General features: G+C 42.5%; 1 protein-coding gene across 1 annotated transcript in view; it reads left to right on the top strand.

The window, feature by feature from the left end:
- Positions 1–3,426: 3,426 nt before the first annotated feature.
- The window catches only part of Maml1 (mastermind like transcriptional coactivator 1), a 37,990-nt gene continuing 25,855 nt past the window's right edge, over positions 3,427–15,561 (top strand). The window contains exon 1 of the mRNA XM_031352660.1: positions 3,427–4,061. Within this exon, the coding sequence (XP_031208520.1) occupies positions 3,726–4,061 (336 nt within the window). The 5' untranslated portion in view covers positions 3,427–3,725. The remainder of the gene's footprint in view (positions 4,062–15,561) is intronic.

Genomic DNA, 15,561 nt, shown 5'->3' with positions numbered 1-15,561 from the left:
TTGGCTTAATTTAATATATTAATTTGTTCATGCAGAAATAACACCAACGTTAGGAATGCTAGTGAGAATGAATTGCAGTTTTTATAACAATTTTTTAAGTTTGGTATTAAAGCATTCATGTGTCTGTCCTAAAATTGTAATCACGTTCAAGTGCAGTCATTTGTGGTTATAATCTTGTTTCGTGTGCTTCCATTAGTTAATTTCCTCTTAAGGACACAAGAGAGATTTATGGAAGCCCAAATTTATATCAAAGTACATTGTACTATACATTGTACTGAATAGCCCCAAAAAGAACTAAAAGGAGACTTTCACTTGGTTTTGATCAAATCATAAAGTGCAGTGTTCTGTTGCCCTAGGGACTGCTCCATTCAGAAACAGCTTTGCAGAGGAAAGGAGCTGGCTTAATGCAGCAGTTCATAATGTACTTCCCACGTAGGAGGTCTGACAGCTTGGGTCCTCTGGAGCACAAGGCTTTTTAAGGAATGCTGGTGGTGCCTGAATAGATAATTACATCACTTGTTCCACTGTGTTGACACTGTTTTCCTCATGGATCTCCTCAGTCCCTAGCTTTCTCTGCTATGCATTTTCTTCACAGCGCAGCTTGTAGTCCGTTGCTGAAAATTATAAGCTCTGCATAGTGTTGGCTTTACTGTGATTACATCTGTTACTTCTTTTTTAGCAGGCCCACACCTTTCTAGGGTCCAACTACAGGATAGATTACAGACTTTCCATTACTGTCTATTTCTTTTACTCTGTGTAGACTTTAGAAAGTCTAATCCAGAAATGGGCCAATTCAGAATTGACTATAATTGAACACAGGCTAAAAGTATTTATGGGAGGATTGACACATAGCATGAGTTATTTGACTTTTAAAGGATATTTAAAATCTTCATTTGCAGTTCATGTAACAGTTGCGTCTTAAAATTCACACAATAAAGCAGTCTTCAATTTTTTTTGTTTTTTGTTTTTTGTGTTTTCTTTTTTTGACTGGCTTGTAGAATTTTTTAAAAGTGAATTTAGGGCTTTTTGTTTTTTGTTTGTTTTTGGTTTTGTTTTGTTTTTCATGTGGAATGCAGATGGGTGCTAGAGGAGCCTCTCCCACATCACTATAGTGTAATATTATTACACCACACTGAAATGTATTCAGAAACAGATGTTTCAATTTCATTCTTTCTCCAGAGGTGGTCCAGTTGTACCAATGATACTGTTCCTTGCACTGAATATATAAGCACTCTATGGTGTTTATATTGGGGAAATACTGGGAAAGAAATATATTTGTTAAGGATGAAGGCTGTATCTGTTGTCTTTATAAACACTGGTTCATTTCTTTTGAGGATGGAATGCATTTTTTTCTTCCTGTTCAGTGCTTTATCACCATCTGTTGTTGTTTGTGGTCACAGTGACCATAGCTATGTAGCGGACGTTTCCAAATGTATAGAGTGAAATAAACAGTTACTAGCAAGAAATGAATACATGTCTGCAGGTTTATCCTTGAAGCAAATGTGGGGATGATTGCCTTTCTAGAATTTTGTTTAATCATTCTACATTGGCATTGTTTTGTGCCTACTTTATATTCACCCAGGCTGTACAATGACAGGTTCATTTATGTCACTGGAGTTCATAGCCCTTCTGGGTCCCTCTTTCTCCCTCAAGGTTCCATTGAAGCTCCAGCCTCCTTAAATGCCTGACACATTAATGATCAGCAGTTTTCAGCTCTTACAAAAAGCTTAGAGGGCTGGTATTGTAGCTCAGTAGGTAGAACTGCCAAGCATGTGCGAGGTTCCGTGGGTCTGATTCCTGGCACTGAATTAAAATAAAGGCCCTTATAGTCTGATTTTCTATTCTGGATTCCTTATTGTTGTAAAATGCCCACTCCTTCAGTAGTACTCTTCTATTGTCCACTTTTCAGATTGTCACATTGCTAAATGACATTTCATTAAAGCCCTGTGTTAAATTTCTACATCAGCATCATAATGTTGGATGTTTTTACTGCTTGAATAATGGTTAATTTAGTCTTTTCTCATAGGAGAGTTTAATTTAGTCTTGTATTTAACTTCCACTTTTCAGTGATTGTTTAGTCATTACTATTGTGTAAAATGAACAACAGCCCAAAACAGACAAGTTTTTTCATTGCTTGCATTTGAGCCAGTGCTCTAACACTGAGCTACCTAGATAATATAATACCCTGTCCTCCTAGATAATATTCTTTAGCATATATGGAAACTATTTTAACATTTTTATTAGAAAACTTCTCAGGCTCCATATTTGAGGATATTATTGGAAGTCATGCCCAAGATATTTTGTGTTTTAGGTTGCTTCCTGAATTCATACACTACAGAGTTTTGAAGACAACCTTGCACTTCTAACTGGGATAATGGTGTGATCTGTAAAGCACAGTAAGGCAGGCCAGTCTCAGACATTATATTTGAGGACAATCTGGGAGGGACCTGACACTCTAAAAGTTTAATGGTGGGCTGGAGAGATGGCTCAGTTGTTAAGAGCACCGACTGCTCTGCCAGAGGTCCTGAGTTCAATTCCCAGCAACCACATGGTGACTCACAACCATCTGTAATGGGATCCGATGCACTCTTGTAGTGTGTGTCTGAAAACAGCTGCAGTGTACTCATGAGGCCCTGGATTCAGCCATTCATCACTGCACACAAAAGTTGCTAGTTTCACTTGTTATAATTGTAATGATTGGGAACTGGTAAGAAGCAGTGCTCATTTATCTTTGCCAGTCCTACCACCAAAAAACTTAGAATTCCTTTTTTTTTTTAAACTACATTTGTATAAAAACATTTGGCTGTTAGCTTCTTTCCTTGTGGTTTTAAAAATAAAACCTTCATGAACTCTAGTAAGAGTAAGTAACATGTTTGAGTGGCTAGTGAGGTATTCTAGTACAAACCTCCCAGCACCTCCTGTGGCAGTGTGGGCATCAGTAACCATCTAGAATATTTTTTTGGTCCTTTCCTGGCTTTTTACCTCCGCTCATTTGCTAGTGGCAACGCTGGAATCCAGTGCTTTGGGTTGGATTTTGAGTGACTCAATTTTGTATATCAGTCGGTTTTAAGTTTATGTCCCCGTGGATCTAAAAAACTTCAGTCCCCAGTAGATAGATGGCATTGGACATCTGGCTCTTAAGACTTCCACCTCACTTAGACTTACTCCGCTTTCTTCACGAACCCGGAAGGGACTGCCTTCAGGGGGCGGTGTTCAGAAAACGTGGCTCTTCTTGGATAGGTTCCTGTCCGTCACAGTCTACTCTCCCGCACTGAGCCCGCCTCGGGGCTTCCCTCCTCGATGTAGTGTTCAGTTTAAATACCCAAAGATTCCTGACGTGCTTGTCCCCCACGCTCTCAAGCAGCGGCTTTCCTTTGATTGGCTATAGCTCCGGTCCATCAGCAGTGACGCAGAGTTCGCCGGCCCAGGCCCCGCCCTCTTCCGAAAGCCCCGAAAACAATTTTAAGATGGCGGCGGCAGCGGCGCGGAAAACAATGGGGCAGGGGTATAGCGGACAGGCCGAAGCCTGAGGCGGGCGGTGTTCCCTGGCCTGGAATCGGGCCGAGCGGGGCCGGAGGAAGACCTGCCGCCGCGCCCGAGCCCGCTCCACAGCCGGCCCGGACATGGCGCGGGCGTGAGGCGGATCTGGGCCGCCAGAAGCGGAGGAACCCGAAGTGCCAGCCGGCGCCAGGAGGCCCGGGCCGGGCCAGCGCCGCCCGCGGCCCATGGTGCTACCCACCTGCCCCATGGCGGAGTTCGCGCTGCCGCGGCACAGCGCGGTCATGGAGCGCCTCCGCCGGCGCATCGAGCTGTGCCGGCGCCACCACAGCACCTGTGAGGCCCGCTACGAGGCTGTGTCTCCCGAGCGCCTGGAGCTCGAACGCCAGCACACCTTTGCCCTGCATCAGCGCTGCATCCAGGCCAAGGCCAAGCGCGCCGGCAAACACCGGCAGCCGCCCGCCGCCGCCACGGCTCCGGCAGCCGCTCCGGCCCCCGCCCCGGCCCCGGCGGCTGCACGCCTGGACGCAGCGGACGGCCCGGAGCACGGCCGCCCGGTCGCGGTGAGTAAGACTGGCGCCTGCCACAGAACTACTCACTCCCGAAAACGCCTCTTCCGGCGCGGATCGGGCCTCGGGGAAACTTTCCCGAGCGTCCCCATTTCTTAGTCTGGGTCCTGGGAGGAGGCTAACATGGCAGGGCGCTTGTCATCTTCGAGAAGTGGCACTGCGGTGTACTTTGGGAAAACGTCCCCCTGAGGACTTTGAGCGAAGTCGGGGCTGGAAAAGGAGGAGGTTAGTTGCTGATAGGCTTTTCTCCTAAACTTGATTTCCAACTGATGAGAACTTCGTCTTGGGACAGAACCGCGTTGGAGTTGCCTAGGATGTAGGGCGTTCTTGCACCGTAGGCCTGGCCTCGGTTAGTTTGCAGATGTTGATTGGATGTTTGCTTCGTGGAGGTTAGTTAGGGCTTTAATATGGAAATAAGTCTCCCTTCAGTTGACAATATCCTGAGGCTTCCGAATGGAAAATTGAAAAGTCTTTGGAAGCTTCAGTAAACGGAGTTGCATAAAAGGCATTCTTCCCCCTCAACCCCCCAAAGGGAACTTTGGAATTTGTGAACGCGAGACTCCTGCTATACTATTGACAGTTCCAAATTTAACCTACTAAACCTGTTAAAAACCTCTGATAATATTAATAGTTGTTGAACGGGGGAAATGACGTTAGTTGTTGGTCAGCTGTGCCCTTTGGTTTTTAGTAGCTACTCCCGAGATTTATTGGTTAGAAGTTTTGCCTCCCTGAAACTGATTTATAAACCGGAAACCTGTGTGGAGGGGGGAGGGGGAACGGGTGTTACAAAATTCTTATTAGTTTAAAAGTAAAATTGTACAACACAAGTTGTTCGGTAATTCTAATTTACGTCTTCCTTGTCTCTCACTTGGTCCGTTGTAAAACTCTTCCCTAACTGATGGTTAGTCTTCCAGTCACTTAATACCCTTCCTCTTGAAATGTTAGAAACCCTCTGTTGCTGGAGGGTTTGGTTGGCTTTCGGGTCCAGCCTGACCTAGTGCCCCACAGAGCTATTGCTGTCCTTCTTTCCCACACCATCCCCGCTGCGGGACCCCAAGACTTGGGTTCTGACCCAGCTGCTCAAGTCTTTTCATCCGCATTTTTCCCGCCTGTAAATCAAGGGTATGTTGGGCTTCTTATAAGGTTTCTTGAAGGAAGCAAATGAGTATGAGGTTAGGTGTGGTGACTCACGCCTAGAGGCAGGAGGAAAGAAGGAAGGAGAATGGAAGTGAGCAGGTTTCTCAAACTAAATGGCTGCTTGCAGGATCTTTCTCAACATTTTCAGAAGCCTGCTGTCCTTCCAGCCACAGCCCACCTTCTTCTGCAATTTGTGAAAAACCAACCTATGGCAGAATCTCCTCTCTCAATAGTTTTGAAATAAATGTATATGTATGTGTGTGTATGTATGTATGTATATACATATACATACATGTTTTTTGTTTACTTTGCTTTTACTTTTTTGGTTTTTTTTCAAGACAGTTTCTCTGTACCTTAGCTGTCCAGAACTCACTCTGTAGATCAGGCTAACCTCAAACTTAAAGAGATCCACCTGTTTCTGCCTCTGGCGTGTTGGGATTAAAGGGGTGCACCACCACTGCCCAACTTAGACCCTTTGTTTTTTGGGGGAGATTGACCCTTTGTTTTTAGCACATAGTCACATATTACTTCAACCATACTGTGTCTTGCCAAGTAGACTGTAAGCTTTGGAGCCTAAAAAAGCTTGGTCTAAGTCTCATTCATATTTAGGCCATCCATATACTTGTTGAGTGATTGGTAACCAACTTGGATGTGCTTTACCCAAAATGACTTAATTGAATGAGTCACCTTAACTAACATCTTTCTTGAAAAATCCCCACCCTTCCCCCAGTCCCAGTTGGGGATTGAGCCTAAGACATTATAATTATTGGTTGTCTCAGTTGAGATTTTCTATTGCTGTGAAGAGACACCATGACCACAGCAGCTTTTATAAAGGAAAACATTTGATTGGGGCTGTCTTACAGTTCAGAGGCTTAGTCCATTATCATCACAGTGGAAAGCATGGTGGCAGGCAGGCAGACATGGTACTGGAGAGGGGGCACAAAGATAGGGTGACACTGGGCCTGGCCTGAGCATCTAAAACCTCAAAAGTCCACCCACCATGACATGCTTCCTCCAACAAAACCACACCTCCCAGTAATGCTGCTCTCTATGAGCCTGGGAGCCATTTTCATTCAAACCACCACACTGAGTACTGTTTTACCACCAAACTACACTGCTAACCCTAAGGAAAGACCTTTGAGGGCAATAGGTGGTCATCCCAATTGAAGTTGACTATGAAAGCTTAGAGGAAAAACTTACTTGTACAAACACTTTGTACATAACTTGTACAAACTTTCCTTGAATACCTTTCAGAAAGAATATTAATAGTGTTTGAATTTCTGTTTAAATTATGGTAAAAATTTATAGAATTTACATAATATAATTTTTAATTTCTGAATCACTGGAGAAAAATTGAGTTCTCATTCAGTGTTTTAAAAAGAAATGTTAGGGGCTGGTGAGATGGCTCAGTGGGGAAGAGCACTGACTGCTCTTCGGAAGGTCATGAGTTCAAATCCCAGCAACCACATGGTGGCTCACAACCACCCATAATGAGATCTGACGCCCTCTTCTGGTGCGTCTGAAGACAGCTACAGTGTACTTACATATAATAAATAAATAAATCTTAAAAAAAAAAAAAAGAAAAAGAAATGTTAGAACTTGAATCCAGCAGGTTGTATATCCCTGTGATCCCAGAATTTGGAGCAGAGACAGAAGGAGAGCTGCAAGTTCAAGGCCAGCCTGGTCTATGTAGCTAAGCCAGGTAGGGAGAACATATCTAAAAGGAAGGGTAGGGAGGGGAGATGGTTCAGCAGTTAAGATTACTTGGTACTCTCATACAGGAGCAGGCTTTGTTCATAGCATCCACTTGGCAGCTAACCATCTGTAACTTTTGTTTGAGTTCCTGGAGACCCGATGCCCTCTTCTGGCCTCTGAGCACACTGGGCACATACATGATGTACAGAGGCATACATTTAGGCACAACACTCAACTGAAAATAAAAACTTTTTTTTTTTTTTTGGCACAGTGTGTGTGTGTGTGTGTGTCGTCCTGGCTGTTCTGGAACTTGCTGTATAGATGAGACTGGCCTCAAATTCAGAGATCTGCCTGTTCCTGTTTCCTGTATGCTGAGATTAAAGACATACACACCAAGCCTAGCTTTAAAAAGCAACTTGTCAGTAAACCCTTTGAGTGTGAAACCCTGACCAGATAGATTTGCTATGTCAGGTTGATGTTACCATATTAAATCTTGATGTGAGGGTCTTGTGAGTTTAAACTTTAGAGTGGGTAGTGTTCTTCTTTATTTCTATAGGGAGGAAGGACCCTTTTCACTGATGTGATTCTAGTTGAGCTGTTCAACCTGGGCCTGGGCCTACAAGATAAATATCTCTAGAAAGCAGTGGTATTTCCATTTCAGTGGCTTCTTTAGAGGGGAAAGAGGCCTTAACGCTGTAGGATTTCAACTTGGATAGCACAACTTTGAATTTTCTCACTACATTTTAAAAAACTGTTTGTATGTGGATATTGGTTAGTAGATGCATGCTGCAGCACGCCTGTGGAGACTAGAAGATAACTTGCTGCATAGGCTTTCCTAAGTGGGTCCCAGGGATTATAGTCATGTCATCAGACTTGGTAGAAGACTAGCTAAGCCATCTTGACAGCCCAAATGGAAAGCTTTGCAGAGAGCTAAAAAAGAGAAAACCTGGTACTCCCAATTTTTGACAATTGTGTGTGGTCTCATTAATCTTTATAGAAAGACATATTATACCCTCCTAGGGTGGGGCAGTGTCAAACTATTAGGCAGTCACTGCACAACTAGGGTTCCCTAACTGGCACACCTTGTGTATGATGAGACAGATACTGCTAATAAGAGTCCCCTTTATTTACTTGTCGTCTTAGGGTACCTCACAAACACATCACCCCAGCAAAGGCCTGACCACTACCCACCATGTTAGAGATCAGGAACAATACTTCAGGCTTTTCTCTATCCTGGCTTTTAAGCAATCAGCCTATTACCTTTCCTTCCTTTCTTTCTCTCTCTCTCTTTCTTTTTTTTAAATGTGACAGACCACGTGGTTCTTTTTTTTTCTTAAGATTTATTTATTATTATATCTAAGTACACTGTAGCTGTCTTCAGACACCCCAGAAGAGGGCATCAGATCTCATTACAGATGGTTGTGAGCCACCATGTTGCTGGGATTTGAACTCAGGACCTTTGGAAGAGCAATCAGTGCTCTTAACCGCTGAGCCATCTCTCCAGTCCTACATTTTCTTTATAATTTGCTCTTGAACAAACTTCTGTAGTCTATTTTTGCTTGTGTATGTTGAGTTGGGTATGTGCACAGGTGCTGGTTTACTACAGTTTGAATGTGGATATCAAAGAACATCTTTCAGGAGTTGGTGCTTTCTCTCTGCCCTGGGGCTCAGGGACCAAACTCAGGTTGCCAGGTTGTGGGAGAGGGAGGACCTTCACTTGCTGAACTTATCTTGCTGGTCCCAAATACTAGTGTCATAATGGCAGGACTGCCTTTTTATTAGGCTTGCTAGATTATAGAACATTACCACCCACTTCATACAAACCTTCGTTCTGCGAATGAAAAGAGTCTTCTAGAGAAGCATGGGCAGTTTATCTCTATAGTAAAATTGTATACATATTTATTCCCCGTTTCTCTATGGCTTTTGCTACTGAGTCAACAGGAGTTTCCCGTGAGTGGTTGTGACAGTAGCATTTTCAGGTTGTTCATCCTTAAGCTACTTTCCCACCTCACCTAGTGACAGGCAGCTCCTTTAGCTAACTGCTATTCTGTTTGTCCATTCTACTTTGTTTGCTTGTTTTTGAGACAAAGTCTCTCTCACTACAGACCACACTGTCCTGGAACTTACAGAAATCCACTTGCCTCTGCCTCCATCAGCACGCCAGCTTAACTTGTGGTTTATGGAGAAGCACTACACCAACAGTACAAAGAACATTTCACTTTGATTGAACCTTTGTCACCTTTGAGCTCTAGTTACCTTGTCATTTGCACACTGCTTCCCCTCCCAAATTCCCACTCGGCTTTGTTCTGTGAGCCACCTGAAGATGCGCATTTCTCTACTCCATTACCCAGTGTGGACTGCTTAAGAACAAGACTGGAAATTCATGTAGGAATTACACCAGTAAATTCATTCGAAGAATACATCTAAGCCTAAAGAAGCCAGTGTTCTATGATGGTGTGGGGCAGTCTTGTCTGTAAAGATGACTTCCTTTTTCACCAGGCCTTCAGCTTGAACACAAAAACAAACATTGTCCATACTTTCTCCTCTCCGACTTAGTCTGTATTCCTCCTCCCTTTGCCCTTTCCACCTGAAATTACTAGCACATTGTTATCTGTTTACCTACTTTTCTGGAATTGTCCCCTTAAAGGACACCACAGATGATATTGCCAAATGCAGTGGTTTCTTAGTCACCATTCTTGACTTCCTCCTCCAAAGACTCTTTGTATCTGTTCTCTTCTGGTTTGCTTTCCAACTCTGACTCCATGCTTGTATGTGAGCCTGTGTGCATTTCTCAGTTTCCTTTCCTTCTTAGTTTTTGTAAGAAGTGTTGAGCTCCTTCTGTGTGGGCCAGCATGTTCTAGGCACTAGGAATATAACAGTGGACAAGACAGATTAAAGCTTGGTGCCAAGGAGAGAAACAATCAGTAATTTCAAAAGTTAATTCTACCCAGGAGTGGTACTGGGTACTTAGGAGACCAGCTCCTCAAAAGATTGAAGGAGGGTTTAATTAATTGACTAGACAAGGTCTCACTGTGTACAGTTTAAGACCAGCCTAGGTAACTTAGTGAGACCCCATTAATTAGTTAATTAATTAGTTAATTAGATGGGTCTCACTGTGCAGCCCTGGCTGACCTGGAACTCACAGGGATCTGCCTACTCTGACTCCCAAGTGCTAAGATTAAAGGTGTGCATCACCACCATCACCTAGCTTCTCTTTTCTTATTTGTACCTAAAAGAAAGTGTTAGGAAAGAACATTCCAGATAGGTCCACCAGTACAAATTCTTTAAGATAGGAGGCTGCTGAGTCTGGCAGATGGACAGCTGCTAAGTTGGTAAGCAGAGACTGAAGTCAGGTTTGTTGGGAAGCAGTAAGCAACGGGTTGAAACAAGCACGATCTGTTGCTGTAGTCAATTAATGTGCTCTAACCACCCAGTGGCCGCACAAGTTCCTCGATACCTGCCCCAGTGTTCTGGATTTGTGAATGAAAGACAGACAGACACAAACACACATGCCGCCGTATATTTACTATGTCTTAATCAGCCCAATGGCTGGGTCACTCGCTAACGCCTCCCCTCCAATACTAAAGTCTACATTATTACTACTGCATTGTTACTAAAGTCTACATTTCATCTTTCTACCTTAGATCTTAAGGGGAGGGGATGCGCTCTTCCCTGGCTCCTTCATGTTGGTTGTCTGTGTCCTGCACTTCCCCCAGCATGGCAGTTCTGTCCTTCCTCTTCTCTCAGTTCCCTTGCCTGTGAATCCTAAAGACCCCTCCCTCTGTCTCCCTGCCCAGCCATTGGCTGCTAGCAACTTTATTTAGCAGTAGAAACCAACTGGAGGAAAGGACCCTCAACATTTTACATGAGGGATTCTCATGGAATTTGGGAACCCAAATAACATAATACAAGCATTAAACCTAATCCATGTTTCCCCCTTTTTTGTCCATTAAGAAGGCCCTTTTCTTTCAGATATACAATGAACATAGTTATAACAGTTTTGTAAATTACAAAGTATGATATGCACTAATAACCATCTAGTTTATCAATTTGTGAATTCAGGTATATTACTTTAACATCTGCCTTAGCCTATAATCATTTCTAAATTATGTTTTGATTTTTAACTTGTATTACCATCTGAAAACCATCCTTTTAAATCTAGATCTTTCTTATTGTTAAACTAAAGTTTGATTATGAGATTATAACTCGTCTTCAACCCCATCAGAAATCTAAGAATGAATTAAATATTATCTGAATATATATGTACACTAGGCTGGCCTCGAAATCAAAGATCCACCTGGCTTATCCTTGATTTTTTTTTCAAGGGTTCTATGGAACATCAGTTTTGTAATGCCTATTTCAGTTCTAGGGGCTACTGGAATGGCTTGGTGGCTCAGTAATAGAACAACAATTGCCTGGAGTCTCTGGATTTGATCCTCAGAAACGCACACACGCACGCACGCACGCACACACACACAAAACCTAAAGTGAAATATTTGGGAGAACTGGGATAACTGAATGGAATCAGCTTTCATTATTTAGGTCATTGTAACCTTTAACAGGCCAATACTTATGAGGATGCCTTCTTACCAAAAAAACATCTAATAGTACTTTGATTTCTTTAGGAAACTAAAGATTTTATTTTTATTTGTGTATATTTGTTTAAGCCTGTATGAGTGTATGCCACATGTGGGGGTGACTATGGAGGACAGAAAAAAGTGTCAGATATAGAACTGGATTTAACAGGTGGAAACCTGGGTTCTGTGGAAGCGCAGCAAGCACTTAACCACCAGGCCATCTCTCTTAGCTATGTCACTTTGAAGCACTCTGAACTCCACACCCCTTGACATATTGGCCATCACTCCATCACTGAGCTTCATCTTTGACTCTTCAAACTTCTTTTCTTTTTCTTTTTTGAGTCAGGGTATCATATATAGCTATAGCTGGTCTGGAACTCACAGAGATCTACCTGCCTCTGTCTCCCAAGTGCTGAGATTAATGGCAAGCACTACCATGCCTGGCCAAATCTCTAAAACTTTTCATCTTAAGCTTTTAAACTTATTAAACACTAAGTACAGGTATAGAGCAATGGTTTCATAGTTAAGAATACTGGCTGCTCTTCCTGAAGACCCAGATTTTGGTTCCTAGCACCCACACAGTGACTTAAAACCTTCTGTAACTCCAGGTGCTGGGGATTCAATGTCTTGGATTCTCCAGCCCCAGGCACACAGGTGGTACATGGATATACATGCAGGCAAAGCACCTATACACACAATTTTTTTTTTCTTTCTTGAGACAGGGTTTCTCTGTATAGCCCTGGCTGTCCTGGAACTCACTCTGTAGACCAGGCTGGCCTTGAACTAAGAAATCCACCTGCCTCTGCCTCCCAAGTGCTGAGATTAAAGGCATGAGCCACCACTGTCTGGCACACACAAAATTTTTTAAAAGATTAAATATTAATGCATTTATTTTAGATCAGCTGTATACTGAATTATCATAATTCATTTAAGTGAAAAATAAAAATTGTACATTCTACATGCTTAATATAAACCAGATACTTAGAAGGTGAAATGGTTAAACATGCTATTTATAGTTCAAATAATTTAACTTCTAGAGAATTATAAATATTAATGTTTAAAAATAAGATGGCTACATCACTTTCTTAAATGGAGCCAGTAGACATCCTAGTAGCATGAAATCCTTTAAGAACCATTTGAAGAATGCTTTTCTTTAAACAAAACTTTGAATCACCACTGTTTCTTAGAACTTAAATTTTTTTACACTTACTCCATATAATATTTATTTTGATTTTTAACATAACATGTATGAAAATATTTACTGATCACTCTTCCGTATTTTTCTGCAACAAAAATAAATCTATAAATTGAACTTCAGATTTTCATTGTTCAGCATGTGTGTGGTACAGGGGATCAAACCTAGGACCTCTTGTGCACTTTACTTCTAAGCCTATACCCCTAGCTTAAAAAAAAAAATTAAACTAATTATGGAGAATTAAGGGGATTCATAGGAAAGAATACCTGTGCAGAATCTAGATTTTAAAAGGGGATGGAGGAGGGGACTCTGAAAGGAACAATGAGAAGGGAGAGACATGAGAAGGTAAAGGGGATGGTGACTGTGCCAGAGTAGCTTGTAGGTACAGGTGACTGTCATGATAACCCATTATTTTGTACAAATGATATATACTAATTATTGAGGAATAAAAGTATGGACATGTGTGTCTATGTGCCACATCTGTTTCGTAAGTTGTACTATAATGATTTAATGTATAATGAACAACCTATCTGTTTGAAACAGGTTTCTCTATATAGACTTGGCTGTCCTGGATCTCCCCTATATAGACCAGGCTGCAGCACACAAGAGATCCACCTGCCTCTGTCTCCCAAGGGAGATGAAGGGAGACCACCACACCCAATTGAATTACAAGTTTTCATAAGTAAATATTAAGCAAGATGTCTAGGTTTAGCAGAAATGCTTTTCTAAACCTTAATGAAACCCGTGAAGTAGCCCCTCCTACCTTGTCCATAATAATGGACAAGCATTTCTTGTCATTAGAATGAAGAAGAGTTCTCAGTTTTCATTGTTTTTATAAACTTCAGTCCTTAGAAATCTTGATTTGCCAGGCAGTAGTGGTGTATATGCCTTTAGTCCCAGCACTTGGGAGGCAGAGGCAAGCGGATTTCTGAGTTTGAGGCCAGCCTGGTCTATAGAGTGAGTTCCAAGACAAGCCAGGGCTACACAGAGAAACCCTGTCTCGAAAAAAGAAAGAAAGAAAGAAAGAAATCTTGATTCTTGTGAAGGAAAGGAAAAAATTTAGTTATAGCAATATTTCGTATGAAACCTTGTTTTTAGTCCCAGATCAGAAAATAGCAGTTTGTGCTGTTTTCTACATGCAGTGCACTTCCACTCCTGCTCCAGTGCATGCCAGCACATCTGTCTGTTCTACATGGGGTCTGGAGATTGCACTCAGGGGACCAGCCTCACCCAGCAAGCACCTTTACCCACTGTGTCATCTTGTCAACCCTGCAATATTACTTTTAAAAATGTATGTACACCACATGTGCCTGGTGTTCAAGAAGGTCAGAGAGAATGCCAAATGCCCTAGGACTAGGGTTATAGACAGTTGTGAACCATTATGTGGTGCTGGGAAAAAGACTGGGGTTCTCTGCAAGAGCAACACAAGCTCTTAGCCATTGAGGCCATCTCTCCAGCCCCTGGAATATTACTTTTAAAAGAAGGGATGTCTTCTTAGGGTTTCCTTTCTGGAAGATAAAGGCATTCTAGTGATGTTTTAAAACAACAGCTTGTGGGGGTGTGTTGAGTCTCCCCCATGAGGCTTTTGGGGAATGGAACTCAAATGATCAGGCTTGCATGGCTAACACTTTTCCCCACCGAGCCATCCCCTGCCTTGGATGTGTATTAGATCAGAAGTCAAGTTATTTTACGAACCATATATCCTGACATTTTTAATTCCGTGTGTGTGTATAGATAGAGGCCTGTCAGTACCTCTTCCACCTTATTTTTTAAGGCAGGGTTTATCAATCAAACCCCAAGCTCACTGATATGGCTAGGCTAGCTAACCCATTTGCTCTGACAGCCCCTGTCTGTCTGCTGAAGCAGGAATTATAGGCAGGCTCCCACCCCCACCTGGCTTTTATATAGGATTCATGGAATCCAGTTTCTAGTCCTCAAAGGAACCACTGAGCCATTGACTTTTTAAATTTGTGCCCCACCCCCACCCTCTTTTTTGGTGGTGCTGGCTGTGCTGGAACTCCCTTTGAAGACCAAGCTTGCCTTGAACTCAGAGTTCACAGAGCCTGCCTCTGCCACCACTGCCTGACCAAGAACACTGCCATTTTTCTTCCTATATATGAAGGAAAATCTTTCTCCCCTATTTAATGTTCACTTCAGTCTCACATAGTAGACATTATTTGGCGAATTATATGTAAGTAAACTGAGACTTACAGCAGGCTAATTGGACAGTTGCCAGCAAACTGGTAGAACCAGAATTCAAAGTAAAGGCCACTGTCAGGGCTCTTTATCTTTCCACTGGATTAGTTTCTGCAGGTGGATCATATGTGAGAGCACTCTAAAAGTTACAGATTGTTAGAAAATAAGTTGCTGGTTATTATTTTATTTAGTAAAGACCAATGGTTTTTCATTGAAGACTGTGGCAAAGAGCCAGTGAGGTTCCGCAGCACTTTGTTAACTATTTACTTCCTTGCTTACTCTTGCCGTCCCTACCCCTCAATTTTCTTTCTTTGCCTTTTATTAGAGTCTCATGTAGCCTACTATACTGGCCTCTAACTATGTGGTTGAAGCTGGCCTTGAACTTCTATCCATATGCCTTTACTTCCCAAGTTCTGAAACTAGGTATTCACCATCGGTCCTGGAATTTATTTCTTACTGTTGCTAATGAGCTTTAGTGATGGGTATGTCCAAGCCCTTAGCTGTGTGGGAGTATGAGTAGTTCAGGGCACTTACATATTCACATACGCCCTCGCCGTGCCTCACAGAAGGTGGGATATGTTCACTCCTCATCCTGTTTATCAGTACATGTTTTTTTGGCCACTAAGATGGTGTTTGAAAGCTGAGAAAAGAGGTCCAGGACAGCCAGGGCTATACAGAGAAACCCTGTCTCAAA

The sequence above is a fragment of the Mastomys coucha genome, unplaced genomic scaffold (assembly GCF_008632895.1).
Source record: "Mastomys coucha isolate ucsf_1 unplaced genomic scaffold, UCSF_Mcou_1 pScaffold5, whole genome shotgun sequence".
NCBI lineage: Eukaryota > Metazoa > Chordata > Mammalia > Rodentia > Muridae > Mastomys > Mastomys coucha.
The sequence above is the reverse complement of the archived record's forward strand: the minus strand, read 5'-3'. Positions and strand labels throughout refer to the sequence as shown.